The 20,040-nt window shown below is 31.4% G+C and overlaps 1 protein-coding gene across 1 annotated transcript in view; it reads right to left on the bottom strand.

The window, feature by feature from the left end:
• The window catches only part of LOC126888383 (dynein regulatory complex subunit 2), a 155,947-nt gene that overhangs the window by 97,950 nt on the left and 37,957 nt on the right, over positions 1-20,040 (bottom strand). The window contains exon 4 of the mRNA XM_050656584.1: positions 5,781-5,985. Coding sequence (XP_050512541.1) covers positions 5,781-5,985 — 205 coding nt within the window. The remainder of the gene's footprint in view (positions 1-5,780; positions 5,986-20,040) is intronic.

The raw sequence follows: 20,040 nt of genomic DNA, 5'->3' as shown, positions 1-20,040 counted from the left end.
ATACTTCTCCAGGTATAGATAATGTACATTATATTATGTTGGCCAATTTACATCAAAAAGGAAAAGAAACACTATTAAAATTTTTTAATCAAATATGGCTATCAGAAGATATTCCAGATAACTGGAGAGAGTACCGGGTGATTCCTATTCTCAAAACAAATCGGAATCCTGATTCAGCAGAATCTTATAGAGGTATTTCATTGAGCTCCTGCATAACAAAAACACTGGAAAGAATGATAAAACTTAGGCTCGAAAGTTGGCTAGAAAAAAACAATAAATTATCACAAACACAATTTGGATTTCGAAAAAATCATTCTACTGTGGAAGCAGTGAGCCATTTGGTAACAGATATCAATTTAGCGTTTACAAAAAATTCTTCAGTAATAGCTCTTTTATTAGATGTCGAAGCAGCATATGACAACGTTAATTTAAATATACTATATAACAAAATGATACAAATAGGTCTGCCAGAATGTCTCTGTCAAAAAATAATAAAATTGTATGACTATAGAAAAATTTATATATCGGTAAATAATAACACATTTGGTCCAAGAGTAGCGATGGCTGGTTTACCTCAAGGAGGAATATTAAGCCCTTTGTTATATTTAACTTACACTTCTGATATAGAAAAAAATTTAAACTCAACAAAAATTTTACAATTTGCAGATGACATAGTGATTTATCAAGAAAACATTAAAATAGAAAATGCAGTCAAATCCATTGAAGAAGGAGACAAACATATTAAAATATGGAGTGAATTACATGGACTAAATATATCTGATTCCAAAATCAAATTATGTATTTTTACAAGAAAACGAAAAGAAATACCCAATCACATCTTAATAAACAATATATCCTATCCTGTACAAATAGACCAGGGCGCATCTGTAAAAATATTAGTACATTTGGACGTTGAGAGGTGACTCAAATTTTTTTGCAGAAATTGCTTGAAAATAACTCAAATAATAATACTTGAGTTATCCTCCCTCTCAAAAAGGTCCGGAACATTGTTTAAATATTTAAAATGTCAAAAAATGAAGGAAAAATTCGATTTTTTTCTTCGTTTTTTGATTATAACTTTAAAAGTATTCACTTTCGAGAAAAGTTGTATTGACATAAAAGTTGCGTAATTAAATTTCCTACAATACAGAATTGGTTAAAATTTAAAAAAATAGTCACCCTTGTTGCAAAATAGCAATAATTGCGAAAAAACCATACAAAAACAATTATTCGCATTTTACGTTTCTCAACCATTTATGCTAGACTTAAGACCATCATATTTCACGCAGAAAAACTCTATGATACAGTAAAACAATACTGTAAATTTCATTAATATCGGTTCAATAGATTTTGCAAAATAAATTTTGCAATCCAGGTTTCGCAAAAAAAATTCATTTTTTCAAAATGTTATAGCACTGAAAATAAAGCAGAAAGCAAGTTGAAATTTTTTTTGCATATAGAAGTGTACTGTACCTTTCATTTTCAATTTGCAAAATTAAAATCGATTGACTACCACGGCGTCAGGAATTTCTTTAAATAAACATTAATTATTGGTGCTGCACGCAGGACAGCGGATAGTTTGCTCTGATTGGGCATTCCAATAACCTTTGATAATGATTGATACATTTTAAGTTTTATTACATTTCGATATAAATAAATAAATTTGTTTATTGCAAAATAAAACACATACTCTATCCTTTGAAATAACACTTTTTTAGCAAAAACTTTCTTTGTTCATATATTTTAACTTGGAGAATAAAAGTTTTTTATTTTTAAACATATGCAATTGTTTAAACAATATTTCGCAAACAATAATAAAATTAGTTTGATTTTTGTGGAATTAAAATATTAAAATACAACAAAATATAGAGTAAGAAAATAATATATTAGATAAAGATTGGAAGAAATTTTGGTGGAAATCATCTTGTGTGAATCGAACACCGCTGTCCTGCGCGTAGCACCAATAATTATTGTTTATTTAAAAAAATTCCTGACACCGTGGTGGTTCATCGATTTTAATTTTGCAAATTGCAAATGAAAGGTACAGTACACTTCTATACGCAAAAAAATTTCAACTTGATATCTACTTTATTTTCAGTCCTGTAACATTTTGAAAAAATGAATTTTTTTTGCGAAAGCTGGATTGCAAAATTTATTTTGCAAAATCTATAGAACCGATCTTAATGAAATTTACAGTATTATTTTACTGTATTATAAAGTTTTTCTGGGTGAAATGTAAAGGTCCTAAGTGTAGCAGACATGGTTGAAAACGTAAAATTCGAATACTTGTTTTTGAATGGTTTTTTCGCAATTATTGCTATTTTGCAACAAGGGTAACTACTTTTTAAATTTTTAACCAATTCTGTATTGTAGGAAATTTAATTACGCAACTTTTATGTCAGTACATCTTTTCTCGGAAATGAATACTTTTAAAGTTATAATCAAAAAACGAATAAAAAAATCGAATTTTTCCTTCATTTTTTGACATTTTAATTATTTAAACAATGTTCCGGACCTTTTTGAGAGGGAGGATAACTCAAATATTATTATTTGAGTTATTTTCAAGCAATTTCTGCAAAAAAATTTGAGTCACCTCTCAACGTCCATCTCAAAACAGATGGGCCCTGGACTAAAAGTTATGTGAAATATTTGGGTATTGCTCTGGATAGACAGCTTCTCTGGAAAGAACATATAGACCATATAGTTAAAAAAAAAACAGAAAAAGGAATAAACCTTCTTCGATTCGTATCACACTTACGTTGGGGAGCAGATCCAAATATTTCTTTGTTGTTATTTAAAAATAATATAAGAGCTATATTCGACTACGGATCAATAGTATACAGTGACGCATCACAGTGTCATTTAAATAAAATAGACAAAATCATTAATAAATCCCTTAGATTGTGTATAGGAGCTCTAAGAAGTACACCGATAAATAATCTACAAGTTGAATGCTGTGAAATACCGATGGATATAAGACGAAAAAAACTTGGCATCAGCCTTTTAGTTAGATTGTATGAAAAAAAGGCAAGTTTAATTTCCAAAATACATCAACTGTTTTTAGCAGACTTGACAGAAAAATATTGGATAAAAAAAACTCTAAATATAGTAGATTTATATTCAAAAATGATAATATATGATAAACAACTTTATAAATATGACATACACCAAAATTATAATATCGACTTTAATACTATGGAACAAGTTCAGGTATGCTTTTTAAGGGACTATAGTAATTTGCCTCCATCTTTAAGAAAATTAGTGTTTATCTCAGACAGTTCACAAATGTTCAAAGATTATTGTATGCTATATACAGATGCATTAAAAAATATTGAAGGTGTGCATAAATAATATTAAAGAACTTCAGCAACAAGGAACATCTGTTAAGTTGGCATGGGTTAAAATCCACTGTGGAATAACTGGAAATGAAATGGTAGATGAATTGGCTAAAACGCGGTGACACAAGGAGTATTGACCCATTATCTTTGTACGCCAAAAGATATTGAATCAAATTTATTCAAAGAGATTAAGAAAGAATGGAAAGAAAGGTATATTGATGAAAACATAAATACAGGAAACCACTACAGATCAATCAGAAACTATATAACGGATAAACCTTGGTTTTCTAAAATGGAGTCGACAAAAGATATGACAAGAACCATATGCAGAATGAGTTTTGACCACTGTCTGACTCCATCATATTTATTTAAAATTAATATAGCTGATACTCCACAATGTATTTGTGGACAGTTGGGCAATCTACAACACATAATTTTGACCTGTTCTCTTATCTCTAATAAAGTTAATATGTTTTTAAATTCACTGTATTCTTTGACTGATGTCCACCATCCCATTAATTTAAATTATTTATTAACATTAGAAAATAATGAGTTGGTATACCGACTATTGTATAAACATATTTTAGATATTAAGCTTAAATTGTAATTGTAAAATATAGAGTAAGTATTTCTTGTAAATTGTTATATGTTAAAAGAAAAAGAAAAGAAAAGAAAAAAAAGAATGTGTGTGTACTTTGTACGCACGTAAGAAGTTATACTTCTATTATATGATTTAAACGAAATTAATATACTTTTTATTTATATTTTGTTTAAATATTAAACTAATTTATACTTACTACTTCTCAAACATTTTTATTAGAACAGTGCCAAAAATTAAAATAATAAAAGAATAAAACACACAGAAACACATTAAACAAGCCACAAATGATGTCTGAACATTAATTGTCGAAAATTTTTTTAACTAAATACGTATTTTCTGAAAATACAATTATATAATAAATATACTTACAATCATAAAATGTATTAAAAAAAAACAAAAAAGAAAGTTGCTATTGGGACTCGAACCAGCGCTGATAAGAGCGGGGTATTGGAATTCCTTCGCCTTCTCCGCTTAGCCACGGACACTATGTGTCATTATTTACGAAGATCGACTAACTAAACGGATTACACTTGTGATATTTTGATATGTATTTTGAAAATTGATCAAATTATTTTAATTTTGAATTGAAATGATTTAGAATTGAAAAAATACAACAAAACATAGAGTAAAAAAAAAACAATATATTAGGTGAATATTGATAGAAATTTTGATGGTAATCAAATTATATAAATAAAAGTATTACATACTATGTATTTTGGCAGATCAAATAGGTAGGTTTATACCCATGATACATTAACAATTATTACGTACCTGTTGCTTTTAAAAACTATTTAAAAGTCACTACAATATTATAAACTTTTTTGTTTCTGTCCTCACAACAATAAAACTAATATATTATACATTTGTTTACCTTTACCTCCAAACCACAGCTGCCATATCGGATAATTTTTGACATGTCATTTGAACATCCAATCAGAACAAAGTTATAATGCGCATGCGCCGGGCTGATAGGTTTTAACATATAAAAAAATCACCCTCTATCGCCGGTAAAGAAGTATAACTTCAAAAAAAAAGAAAATGAAAAGAAAAGAAATATAAAAAAAAATAAAAAAAATAAAAAAAAATAAAAAAAAAACAAAAAAAAGAAAGAAAAATTATAAAAAAGATATATTAGAAAAATAGAAAAAAAAATTATAATAATTAAAAAAATATAAAAAATATGTAGATAAAAATGAATGACGAACTTGAACAGTCCATAGTAAAATAGCTTTCGAATTAAGTAGAGGGCTAAAGAAGAATGTTGCAGTTTTTGCTGTGGAACTCTGAGAACATCATTTAGAAAAAAATAAATAAAAAAAATATATAAAAAATTATTAAAAAAAGTACAAAAATAATGATTTATTAGTAGAATTGTTTATTATATTAGTATTAGTTTTAGGATAAGATACGAAAAAATGACGAATAAAATAAAAAATAGTAAAATTGGCGAATGGATTTAGTGACCGCAGTCATATAAACCCAAACAAATAACAACAACATTACATTACATAGTTTCCCACCTTTATACCACTCTGACAGGAGTATTTTATAAAATTCTCCTGTCACAGTGACAGTTGTCATACTCCTCCGATACGTCTAAAGGTGGGAAGCTATGTAACGTAATGTTAATTTATAGGTTTATATCGATACTTTCCACCTCTACTAGTTTCATCTCTTTTTAATTCACAATGTATTATGTTTTCCACCTTTTACGTTATTTTGCCGGTTAGTATACAGTCAAATAAGTATTAACCATAATACTTATTTGACTATAAAATAATATGAAGAAGACATTTTAAGACATTTTTCGACTACATAATATAATAGATCCTTGTCCATACCTGTTGATCTTTTTGAAGCTGCAGTTTTAATACATTAAATGAATTGTGAAAGTACTGATATTCAGTTTCCAAGTCTTTCAGTTTTCTACCCAATATTTTTTCACAGTCTATTAGGTCCTGTTTTAATCTTTTAATATAATCATACATTTTTCTAATCTTTTCTAGCTGATAGCTCAGTAATTCTTGAAGCGCATCATCTTGAGCTCTAAAATAAAATTGAACATGGGTCTATTATTGTGTATTCACTACAATAAGTATGCTTATGTAAAAGTGACTTCGAAAGGAAAATAAGAACAAAATTAAAATTTAATAAAAAATTTGGTCTTGGTAAAAGGTATATTAGTTTAAAAAGCCCCTACAGGGCTACAAACATATAAACAAAACGTTTTCGCTCTGTAACAAGAGCATCATCAGTGTTACAAGAACATGGTGAGCCGACCAAAAAATACAAAGGTCAAAGCCTTTCAAAAACAGACTAAAAGTCATATATAGGTACAAACCTGGCAAAATCCAAGAGATGGTAAAATTCTTATGGCTACGGCCCTAGGGCAACATATGACTCCCACACGTGGTAAGTGGGTCAATAGGTAAAAATTAGGTCATAATATTGTAAGAGGTGACAAGCAACTTGTCATTAGGGCCGTTGCCATAGGAATTTTATTCATCATTTGGATTTTGCCATGTTTGTACTTATATGAGACTTTTAGTCTGTTTTTGAAAGGCTTTGACCTTTGTATTTTTTGGTTGGCTCTCCATGTTCTTGTAACACTGATGATACTCTTGTTACAGTGCGAAAACGTTTTGTTTATATGTTTGTAGCCCTATAGGGGCTTTTTAAACTAATATACCTTTTACCAAATCAAAAATTTTTTATTAAATTTTACTTGTAATTAATGGTATACAGCCAGCTACAGGAAATTCTTCTAATATAGAAATACAGGAAATTCTTCTAAATACAGAAACAAGATGCAGTAGAAATAGACAAACCAAGACACGTTGAATGTTACTAGGAGCACTCCCGAGTCATAATTATTTACAATGTATAAACTTTGGAAACCATGATTTGAGATTTACAATGTATATATATACTTCGAGGCATAAGTTAGGGATATAGAAAATTTGTGCTCATTTTCATAGTTGATTTTTTCGTGAACGGATTAACAGCTTCCGCTATTTTTTTATTATTTCAGATATTTCTTTAGTATTTTCACAGTTGTGCATAGATTTACTCAAACTTCTTTTTTGTACTTATACCGGGTGGAAGAAGAGAAATGTTTTTCTTATTTTAAGTTTGAAACACCCTGTAGGGATGACGAAGTACATTAATGAGTACACATTGGAATCTTGTTATAGTCTTATGTTTTGTGAACATTTTGTTTTTTGAGTGTGCCTGATATCTTTAGAAACAAAGAAAATAGACGGTTTTGCAGTTTAACATGTGTTTTAATCAAAACAAAAGTTTGAGACACCCTGTAGGGAGGAAAAGGTAAAAAGGTAATTATGCGTCGACACTATGTTGTAGTCTCTTATTTTGTAAACTTTGTTTTTTTTAATTTCTCTGATATCTTTAATAACAAAAAAACTAGACGGTTTTATTCTTTAATATGTGTTTTAACTGACTGCCGACTCTCATACGTGAGGAGGCCATGCCTTATCATACCACCAAGATGAGATTATTTCGTATATATGTTACAATTCAAGTTGATTATCCAGTTGAAGTTGACTATTCCTAGTTCGAGTCGACGCAAACGGCTGGTTTTAGTAAAAGTTGATTATAAATATAAAATGAAGATTTATATTCAACATTTACTAGTAAAAGTAGACTCCAACTAGAAAAATAATACTCTTCCCAATGTCATTTAGTAAGAGCAGTAAGAGTTAATTCACACAAACAACCGATTCTAGAAATTAAATGTTAAAATGTTTACCTACTGGACAGTAGGGTGGAGCGCTGGTATATGGAGAAAAATGAAATAATAATTTTTACAAACGCGGGGTGCGGAATCGACGCTACTGTGGGAAAGAATTGAAAAAGTTAATTGTCATTTTTTTATATTATGACTCTAACATCTGCCCCAACGTGATTCAAATATTGAAATTTGAAAAAAAATGTTTGCATTTTTACCTACGTGGGGTGCGGTATCAATTCGCTTCTAGGATATGAATCGAAAACTTTAATAACACTTATTTATATTTTTATCAGAATAACTGCCCCAGCGCTACTATTTTGAATTTCGCGCCAACCCCCTGACCTAACGCTGCAACAAAAGAGTTATAACCTGTCACAGAAGTCGGCATTCACTCTCCCACTCAATTTCAATTATAAGTAAGTAGAACACAAAACAATATTAGCTAGAATTATTAAAGTTTTAAACGATAAGTACATAACATTATTGAAACCTTATGAAGGCAGGAAGGACGAAGACGGTTACAAAGAGAAGCTATTAAAGTTTGGCGAGGATAGCAAGAAATTGTTTGATATTGCAACTTGCAAATGTTTAGAGTTCAGAGATTGCAACTGTCCTAGAAACCGAAAGATTCCAATACCGGAACGAAATTTCTTAATCGACCAACGAACTGACCATAAAATAATGATTAATAGTTTAGATCGTGAAGCGACCAAAAAATTGAGATGGATTTACATAGACTACATCAACAAGAGCAACGTGAAGAACAAAATAGTCTTGCAAATAAGGGTGGAATCCATTACTAGTACTTCTAGATTACCTACAACTTCAAAGATACGACCGTATGTTCAACAGCCAGATACATTAAACAAAAGCGGTGAAATTGAGGACTTCCAATCGCAATCGATTATTTCCACTTCTTCACTCACAATGACTGATGTCAGATTTCCGGTTGTTGCCAGAACATAGGTCGGTTTGGGGTTTCAGATCGTGCTAGAATAGCAAGCATTTCTGCAGCTTTCCACGACATTGGTCTCATTACTGAAAACGATTTGCTCGAAAAGCTCGTTCTAAAGCTAAGACTACTTTGTAACTCTATTCTGACATTCCTTTCCTCGAACTCTATCGATGTAAATCAAATAATGGCTGTTGGTTGTGATGGAACTGTTGTTAACCAAGGAAACAAAGGTGGCGTTATTCGTTTATTGGAAATCAAGTTTCCACCTCCACTCTAATGGTTCGTATGCCAACTGCACGTCAATGAACTAACATTGCGTCATCTTTTTCAACATCTAGATGGCACTAGAAGTGGACCAAAAGGTTTTACAGCTCCCATCGGCAAGGCAGTTACTAACTGTGAAGTATTACCCATTGTTTCGTTTCATGCAATTATATATACGTTGCCCGATATTACCAAATCGACACAGGAATTAAGCACCGATTAACTATATCTACTACAAATATGTCAGTTTATCAATAGTGGACAGTGTGATGAAAATTTTGTGAAAAAAAATCCTGCTAAACTAGTTCACCCTAGATGGTTGACAATGGTTAATCGGATATTGAGATTATATGTCTCAAGCCAAACTCCGTCAGAAAACTTAATTATACTAAGCACATTTATACTAACGGTCTATGCTCCTATGTGGTTCAGGATCAAGACTAGGACAATTTGTATTTTTGGTGCCAAAACATTTATATGATACGATAAAATTGTCGCGTTATTTGCCAAACCACTTGAAGAATGTTCCCAGTCATAGAAGAATGTTAGCCGAAAACAGACAATACGTCAGAGAAGTTGCACTCCGCAGAATATTGAAGATCAGAGAGACATCATACATAGGAGCCTTACATATTTTCCAAGTACATACCTACTTTAAATATGGATGCCGATGATTACATCGATATGGTAGATTGGAAAACCAAGAAAGAACCTCCACTTACGAAGAATTTAAGTACCGAAAGGATATCTCAGGCCATCATAAGCCATCACGGAAAAATTCCGTGTCACACACAATCCTCTGAAAGGTGTGTCAAATTAGTTACAGAAGCAAGTGCTGCTCTCTGTGGGTCACGGATTCATTAAGAATAAGCTCAAATCATGCCTTTTGATGCCTAAATTTGATACCAAGAAAGACTACCGTTCGCAATGAGTTTTTATGTTATCCTTTAATTTGTAGTCATTTTTCTTACTTTATATTGGCTATTTTTATTTTTATTTTTCTTCATATTATAGTCCTAATAGCTTAAATAAATGAATAAAACATTATCGTTGACTCTAGTTGACTCTATCGAATTTTTTTTTAGAAAATTTTTTTTACAAAATTCCAAAATTTCAATCACCGTGGGGCACTTTTCAGACTGAAAATACGAAAAAATGTCATCTAAGTTTTTCATTCGAAAATGAAAGACACATCAATTCCGCACCCCGCGAAAATGAAATTCGAAAAAATAAATTTGCGCTCCACCCTACTGGACAGGGCCCCCGTAACCGGGCGTGCAACGTGTGACATGCACGCGGGCGCAGCCCCAAAAGGGCGCCAAACCGAAGGTTTGGCAAATAAGAAATATTTATTTTAACGAGATATTTATTTTTTGTATAATTTTAATTTTACATTTTTAACGAACATCTGGAGAAATTTCAAAAATAAAGGAAATATTTTGTTATTAGTGAAAAAATAATTAAATTCTTATTTTAGGTTTGGTGTTAATAATTTACTATTTTTTAAAACAGTATAATATCGGAATACCTATTTTGCAGTACTTATTCGTAAATAGTAAAAACTTATTTACAGGTCAAAACTTGTTGTAATATTCTGTCCAGATTTGAAACTTGCGTGGATTTTTGAAATTAAAATAATTTCATAAAAATTTGGCATTGAGGTTTTTGGAGACGAGGAATTCAAATTATGAAAAATAAATTTTGACAGTGGATAGGTTAGAAGTACCTATGTATTTTGTATAACACCAGCAGCAAAAAGCTCATTTTGGCGTCCACCAAATAGGGGCGTCCGCCTGCAGTGCATCACTCAATGGTAAGAGAGCCGACCTGTGGATCCAAGGGTTCTGAGTTGTGAATCCCAGTTGAGTATAAAATGTTTCTTTATTAAAAATCAGTTAATATAAATAACTTCTATCCTTGTGGGATAGGTGAAGGGAGTGCAGACGTTCGGATCCAATTAGCGTCTCTTTGTAAAGACAATGAAGTCGACTTTACTCAAGTAACAAGACATTTACTTAACACACACACACACTACACATTACACCATAATCTGAATGTGAAATCAACTGTACCATGCCAAAGACCAAAAAAATTACGGAGATGAAAATGTTGTTGAAGGAATAATTGCCCAAGCGGGAAAACTGACAGCTGTTCATCATATATTATATTCCTTCGTTAAATATCGTGAGACGAAAATATAAACCAAAATTTTTCGATTATGAACATAGAAAAGAAACATTTCATGATCCAAAAAGCGTGTTTAAAATATTATTTTTTTTAGAATAATTGGTCAAATTCATTAAATAGTAGATTTGATACAATGTCTTATTATGAAAATGTTTTTGGTTTTTTCAGTGATTTTTTACATTAAGTGACCATGATATTTTAAAACATTGTCTTGCTCTTCAACAAACGATTGATCAAGTAAAGATTGATGCAACTGATTTATTTAGAGAGATAAAAGCTTTATAATTAGGTTTTTTAATTGCCCAACTCATCAGATCTACTTGATATTCTTCAATATATATTTGAAAATAATCTAACTTCATCATTACCAAATATCACTGTTTCATGAAGAATCATCCTCATTTTACCATGAGAGATCATTTTCAAAATTATCATTTAATTCAATTTAGATTTAAGGGCGTTGGCGCAAAATTTCGCGCCAATGTGTTTTAATAAATGCATTAATTTTTTTTTGAATCCTGAGAAAACTAATATGTAATAAATGAAAGAGGGCTGAAAGTCCTTGAAAACTTCTCTATTGTTTATTTTAATAAATTACAGGAGTGAAAAAAAAAAGGGAAAATTTAGGTAATTTTTAAGGTAATTTTTCAAATATCTCATTCAAAAGTACTTTTTGGTCATTATAAGGGACTTACGGCCCTCGGTAATAATGTAATCTTTCATTCTGCGTTTAAATTTTTCAAAAATACTTCTTATTTTTTTAGGATTCGAGAAAAATTAATGCATTTAAAACACATTGGCCCGAAATTTTACGCCTACGTCCTTCACTAATATACCTACATATTAACGTTTTATTTGTTTTTTTCCATTAACAGTAAATTAGTTACAAAAAAAATAAAATATGAGTTCTTCCAATTTCTGTTGTTTTATTAAGAGTAAAAAATAAAAAATTACAGATTTATTTCATAATTGGATATAGGTAGATTTAAAGGGCGCCAAAATATATCCAGCACGCGGGTGCCGCTCAACCTTGCGGGGGACCTGACTGGAAATGTTCAAATCGTGATAAGTAGTTGAAACGGTCAAAGTCAAAACCAAGACCAAGAGACGCACACTCATCAAAAAAGTACGTGGGACTATACTCGTATAATCTACATTTACTGAGTTGATCCAGAAATAGTCAACTCAAACTAGTTAGAGTTGAATCTATTTTTCCCGCGATCTACTTTTACTAAAAAGGGTTACGAACAGTCTACTTCAACTAGTAAAAGTTGAATAAAATTTTTCATTTTTGAAAGCAACTCTTACTGCTCGTTTTATTGGAGTTGACTCGAAATAGGAATAGTCAACTCTAACTGAGAATCAACTTGAACTTTTACATATATACTGCGAAAGGAAAAGATTGTTCAAAGAAAAAGAATATGTGTAATGTACCTCTCGCTATTTGACGAACCCCCACGTAGACACCAAATCCGTATTACTTTCAGGGAAATTCTACCCCAAAACATCACACAGCCTCCATTAAACAATCTCGTCTCTCTTATGTTGCGCTGTGCATACCGCTTATCTGGTCGACAATAAATAATAACTCTTATAAGTGTCGATAAGAAGCATTTACGTTATGTGCCTCTCTGTTTTTAAAGTTTTGTTAACTCTTATTTTTTATTGTTAATTTAGTTTTGTTTCAGTTAAAATACATGTTAAGGAGTAAAACCACCTATTTTCTTTGCCAGTTTCTTTGTTTCTAAAGATAGGTACTCAGATTTGTACCTCGTTCTCCCTACAGGGTGTTTCAAACTTAAAATAAGAAAAACATTTCTTTTCTTCCACCCGGTATAAATACAAAAAAAAGTTTGAGTAAATACTTGCACAACCGCGTAAAAGTAATTAGTGAAATCCGTTAATCTGTTTACGAAAACATCAAATATGAAAATGAGAATACATTTTCTATATCCTTAACTTATGCCTCGCAGTGTACATACATTGTAAATTATGATTCGTGAGTGCTCCTAATAGCATTTAACGTGTCTTGGTTTGTTTATTTCTACTGCATGTTGACGTAAATGTAGTATAAGTATTTACTGTTAATATTTATGTATTTACATAAAGTCCATGTCATTAAAAAAATTACTGTTAATAGGAGAGCTAGTAGACATTTTTGAGTAGGTATTTGAGGTATTCTGAAAAATTTTCATAATATCCTAATACAGGTCTGGTTGCAAGGAAGCGGTTATTTTTTAACAACCGCTAAATTAACAAAATAGGTAAGTATGTAAAAGTTTTTATTACAAAAAATATTTTTGAGACAACTTGTTATCTTTTTAAAGTAAATTAAATGTTCAAAAATAAAGAAAATTCTGTAGGATGCTTGCAAAAATATTTTGCAAACAAATACAACAACTGTAATTGAGGCAAGTTGTTATGTAGACAGGGTATTTTTTAACATATTTTTTAAAAGGCTCATTTTCCTTATTAGCCTTAAAATTTGTGCAAATTATTTTTAAATCGTGCTGTATTTATATTTGATGGATTTTTTGAACTATAAATTTCGCACACAAATTCTTACAAAGTTTCTAAAATTTCATCACTCGAGCCGGTAACATGTGCAACTCCAAGATACGTTAAAGCTTTCTGATACCTAAAATTATATTTGCCGTTAATATTTTAGTGCAGGAAACAGAGGTTGAACCTTGCAAAATGGACACAAGTAATGTTTTATTTTTTTCTGGTATATCAAGGGGTGCTTATTATGAAACTAACTTTTTCTTAAAAAATTTCGCCCCGGAACCCCCCTTTTCACCCTATTAAAGGGGGGTAATTTGTGGTTTTGGCGGAACGTAGCCCTTCCTGCACCTTTTGCAAAAAATTTCTTTTATAGAAATATGAAGAGGACTATATTTTCTACGATTTATTTCCCAACAGCATATGTCTATCACCCACCGTTTAGTGGGGGTGGGGCCCCAAAGTTGACAAGTTTCTAAAAAAGATGTTTTTAAAAAAAATATTTTTCCCTAACTGTAACGGAAATTAAAAAGAAATCCTGCGACAATTATTCACAAATAAGTGACTGATTTTTTAGTATAGGTTTCACTTAAGGGTAATTGCCCTTTTTTTAATTACAGGGTGTTACATTTAAAAAAACCCCTTTCTATACCATCTGAACCGTTTATGATAGAGTAACAAGACTTTCAGCGATTACCCATGTGCTGGTACTATTTACAAATTTGTATAATGCACCCCCATTTTTTCCCCAAAACCACCCCAAAAAAAGAAGAATTAATAAAGACTGTGGTTTTCTTGGAATCCTTTCCACACAATGCCCTTTATTAATATACTTTTTATATAATTTTCTGCACGTTATTATTGCCCATGCATATACACCAAAAGCGATTTCCTAGTGCAACCCCTGTAGCAGAAAAAAATAAATAAAATGGGGGGTTGAAAAACAAAAAAATTTTTTTTGCTTTTTGATCCATATGGGCATATGCTTCATCAATAGTGTTTTTCAAAAATATATATGGTTATTACAACATCCCTGCGGAAACCACCCCTATCCTTGAAAACATACTGCAGAAATACCCCTATTCCTTGGCGAGCATGTTTTTACGATTTTCTCATTACCTATGCATTCTTCTTAAACAAAACTTATACAAGGTTAAAGATCACTATTTACTCTAAAAATTAGGTCCTATTCATTTTTTTCGTATACGCTGTGAGCTCGTACGTAGAGGGGATATTTACAAATTCGCGAGCGCCAGTAGTGGCAAGTCTGTAAACGTTTACCGGAAATTTGACATAAATGTCAAAGTGAGTAATTTAAAATTAAAATTAAAAACATTAATTATAAAAAATATTAGTTGGTCAAAGCCGTGGTATATATTTTTACCTTAAATATACCTACGTTTTAAATACTGAATCTAAGTTTTTGAAGTTATACCTCTTTACCGGCGATAGAGGGTGAATTTTTATATGGTAAAACCTAGCGACCGGGCGCATGCGCATTATAACTTTGTTCTGATTGGATGTTCAAATGACATGTCAAAAATTATTCAATATGGCGGCTGTGGCACAGCTGTAGTTAGATTATTTATGGTTGTTGCGTTTTAAAATTTGTGTGAAAAGAAACAACAAACAAAAGTTAGTTAATAGTTATACTGCCTTTTTAAATAGTTTTCATATACCTATATTTTTGGAATTTTGGACTATTTTGGACAAGGAAAACTCATTCTAATTTGGTAAGTAGTTTTTATTATAATCATATTGTAATTATACATTTGGATTAGGTTGAAATACATACATTTATTTTCTCAAGAATGCGGATTTTAGAGAGAAATCCCAAATTAGGTTCGATTTTTATTTTTAAATTATGATTTTTTGGCGTAGATTTATTTATCTAGTAGGTATGCAATGCTTTGATTTACATACTTAATTTGATTACCAACAAAAGTTCTACCAATCTTCATCTAATATATTGTTTTCTTACTGTTTTGTTATATTTTTATATTTTCTTCCACAAAATTTAAACTACATAATTTAATTTTCAAAACAACTGTCAAACAGTAAAACGTTCAGTTACCGTATTTTTCCACATGATAAATAATGTGGGATTGGACGAGTGAGTCTACGCTTCGATTACGAATCAAAGGGCCACGAAATTCACGGGTTCAATTCCCGATGCAAGTTTTATTTTTTTATGCATGTTATGATTGTAAGTATATTTGTTATATAATTTTTTTCAGAAAATGCGTATTTAAAATTTTTGCCAACAATTATTATCGTTCAGAAATCATTTTTTCTTTGTGGCATTTTTCAATGTGTTTGTGTGCGTTTTGTTCTTTTATTTATTTAAATTTTTGGTATTGTCTTAAAAATCAGATAATATGTAGTAGAAGTATAACTTCTTACGTGCGTACAAAGTACACACACATTCTTTTTTAACGTTCCGTAATGTAGGATTGTAAATAGTTTACCATATATTTTAAATTTCCCTGTATATAATTTTTCCTTGATTATTAGTAGAAATACGAAACGAACGGCCGTCCTTTAGGGCAGCTGTGTGGGCGTATCTAATCGTTGAGTTTATTTTCGATCGTTAAAGATCAACAAGTAGCGAAGTAGCTAGCTTGACTAATTTTTGTATTATTGGGTTATTGGAAGATGTCGGCATATGCTTTGAACCAATTTTAATTGGGTTGTTTCACAGTAAAAAGGAGATTAGCCTAAGACGGTTTGTTTTAGCGTAGGGAAAGAGAACGAATACAGTCTGTCGATTATAACATCACAGCGACCACAGACGCATTTCTTAGGTATAATACTTAGAAAAAGACGAATTAAGACGGGTATTATATTGATTAGACGCAAATTATCTATAAATACATTTCATTTTTGTAAGAATAAGAACACGTAAGATTTTGGTCGCAATTACACTTTTACACTTTTAAATTTCGTCAATTTAATAGTATCAGTAATTTAGTTATCTATTTTATTAATTAAAACTGTTAAACATCAAACGGACTTTTATTACGATCGTCTTTAAAGAAAACCCACATCTTGGGGGCTCAATCGCGGATCTAAGAAAGACAATTTCGTCGTAAAATTCGCGAAATACCGTAAAGTGACGTGTAATTAAAAAATCGGCTCAGGTGAATTGACGTAATTTTTGGAAACTGTTTATGACTGTTCGGGAAACTTGGAAACTGTTGGTGATTTTCAGACTTTTTTAAACTATTAGTGACTTCCGGACTTTGTGAAATTTTGGTGAATGGTTGTGTTGGTGGAGTAGCAGGCTAGTACAGTGTAGACGACGCTGTTAGGCAAATACGACGGCTGTTTGGGCAGTGACGACGACGACGACGAGACGCAATCATAGCAAGCAGTATTACCAAGGAGAAATCAGGTGTGTTTGTTCCAATATTTTAAAAGTAGTCAAGACACTTTGGTCTGGTGTCTGGAAATTAGAAATCTGACCAAAGATTATTTTTTTCGAGGAGCTGTGAACTGGAACTTTGACGATAAACAGTGAATGTTGAGAAAGAACTATCATAAATTATTTAAAGATTGCCTTCTTTTTGTTTTTTTAATTGTTTCTTTTTGTTTATTTATTTTAAATTATAACTTTGTTACTATTTGTAGTAGATATTGATAATTTTGGAGTAAAAGCGACTACAATTCTACAGTTCACAAATACAATTTGCACACGGGAAAAAATAATCTAACTTTTTAGTTAAAAGATAATTTATCTTTTTATTTTTGTTTTTTTTATATACCTTTTTAAAATGCAGTCTAAACAAACTCTTAACGATTTTCCAAAAATTAGTTTAAACCTTAGAAATTCGGCATTAAGTTCTGTTAAGGCCTTGCATGTTGTTGCATACGGTGATAAAGGGTTGCCGCGACAAACAAGGAAGAACTTGCGGAATTTCACAAAATTTTCATGGGATAAAGAATCCGAGGAATATTCCACAAAAATAGAAGACGTGAAAAATAAACTAAGTACGCCGGACTTAGTAGGAGTTTGCCATTTTTTGGTTCTGAACTACACTGGTTCAGAGGACGATGTGATTGAACGTATTTGTTCATTTTTGAACGACTTCAATCTTGAAGGCGAGACTGACGATGAAGACGAAGACGCTAGCGACGATGACGGTGATAAAGACGTTTATCACAAGGAAAACGGTAAAGACGTTACCGAAGACGATGGCGATAATTAGGATCACGACGTTAATAGTGATAAAGACGCTTATCACGAAGACGAAGAAGAAGGTAAAGACGTTACCGACGACGATGGCGATAATGAGGATAACGACCTTAATAGTGATTAAGACGCTTATCACGAAGACGAAGAAGAAGGTAAAGACGTTACCGACGACGATAGTAATCATGATGACAATAGAGAAGATAAAAGAACGACAGATTTATTTACGAGGAATAGATCAAAATCAAACAAAATGACGACAGGCAGACTGAATGATTCATTTGCCTTAACTTTTAGAGACGTAGAGGACAGTATAAGCAAGATCGCTGCGGTAGCGGAGGTAACATCGAAAATGAAGTCATAATGCAATATATAATTGACGGAATTATGGAAGACCCGGCTAATAAAGTAATACTTTATGTTGCCAAAAATTTCAATGACTTTAAAGAGAAGATTAAACTGTACGAGGACTTCTTTATAAAAAACAATATTCTGTTTAAATACGAAGACGGCAAGGAACTGTTAGTCATTCGGAAAAGAATGCAAACAGAAGTAATTAGAAGCTTAGACGAGGTAGGACATTTTGCTGTAACATAAACACAAGATTTGATTCGAAGAGGATGTTACATTCCAAATCTTAGAGAAAAAATCGAGCACTGCATAGGAAATTGCGTTAAATGTATACTTAGAAGCAAAAAAGAAGTTATAGAATGCGTGGAGAGACATCAAAAGGATTTCGGAAATCCGCTCCGTATAAAATCTGACAGAGGTACCGCATTTACGGCGAAGGAATTCGAAGACTATTGTGAACAAAGAAGCATAAAGTCGACGCCGTTTGAAGTACTGTTCGGAACGAAGATGAAGAACAAAGAAGATCTGAGGGTGAAGGAGATCATAGAACAGGAGATAATTAAACAATTTGATGAAGATAGAGAGATGCTGAGAAACGAGAGTCGACGTCAGTTAGTCAAAATTCAAGAGGAAAATAGACGCAGATATGATCTACGAAAAAAAAGGCCGAGAATGTACAAAAAGGAGAACTTAGTGGCAATAAAGAGAACACAGTTTGGTGGAGGACTCAAACTGCAGAAGAAATACTTAGGACCGTACGTGGTAGTACAAGTGAATCCAAATGACAGTTACGAGGTAAAGAAATCTGGATACCATGGTGGACTTCAAAGCACTTCAACGTGTGCAGAGTACATGAAGTCGCGGATAGGTAACTAAACAGAATTCGGGTCGAATTCGAACAGGATGGCCGAATGTAGGATTGTAAATAGTTTACCTTATATTTTAAATTTCCCTGTATATCATTTTTCCTTGATTATTAGTAGAAATACGAAACGAACGGCCGTCCCTTAGGGCAGCTGTGTGGGCGTATCTAATCGTTGAGTTTATTTTCGATCGTTAAAGATCAACAAGTAGCGAAGGAGCTAGCTTGACTAATTTTTGTATTATTGGGTTATTGGAAGATGTCGATATATGCTTTGAACCAATTTTAATTGGGTTGTTTCACAGGAAAAAGGAGATTAGCCTAAGACGGTTTGTTTTAGCGTAGGGAAAGAGAACGAATACAGTCAGTCGATTATAACATCACAGCGACCACAGACGCATTTCTTAGGTATAACACTTAGAAAAAGGCGAATTAAGACGGGTATTATATTGATTAGACGCAAATTATCTATAAATACATTTCATTTTTGTAAGAATAAGAACACGTAAGATTTTGGTCGCAATTACACTTTTACCCTTTTAAATTTCGTCAATTTAATAGTATGAGTAATTTACTTATCTATTTTATTAATTAAAACTGTTAAACATCAAACGGACTTTTATTACGTTCGTCTTTAAAGAAAACCTACAGTAATATGTAATTATAAATTAATATATTAATCTTAGCGCCATCTACACGATAATTGTGAAAGTATACGAAGTAAGAAATTCATATTTTATCAATAGAACGTCAAAATGATTAGCAAAATCTTAAAAAAATCGATTACAATTTAATTACTTTTTTGCGTTGTAAATATTAAGCGATAACAATTAAATAATAAATTTAAAAATTACCGGTGAAAGTTTTTTTTTTATTAATGGCTTTGACGGAGCCAATTAGCCAGACTATTTGTGTTTTTTTGTATGGTATTACAATAACAATTTTAAGTTAATATCTAAGCCTACTTATTATCTAAATTTACAGAGTGTTATACTATATTAATGGATACATTTTTCAATTTTGTGTGATATTTTTAC

Source organism: Diabrotica virgifera, chromosome 7 (genome assembly GCF_917563875.1).
Source record: "Diabrotica virgifera virgifera chromosome 7, PGI_DIABVI_V3a".
In the NCBI taxonomy this organism is placed as follows: domain Eukaryota; kingdom Metazoa; phylum Arthropoda; class Insecta; order Coleoptera; family Chrysomelidae; genus Diabrotica; species Diabrotica virgifera.
The sequence above is the reverse complement of the archived record's forward strand: the minus strand, read 5'-3'. Positions and strand labels throughout refer to the sequence as shown.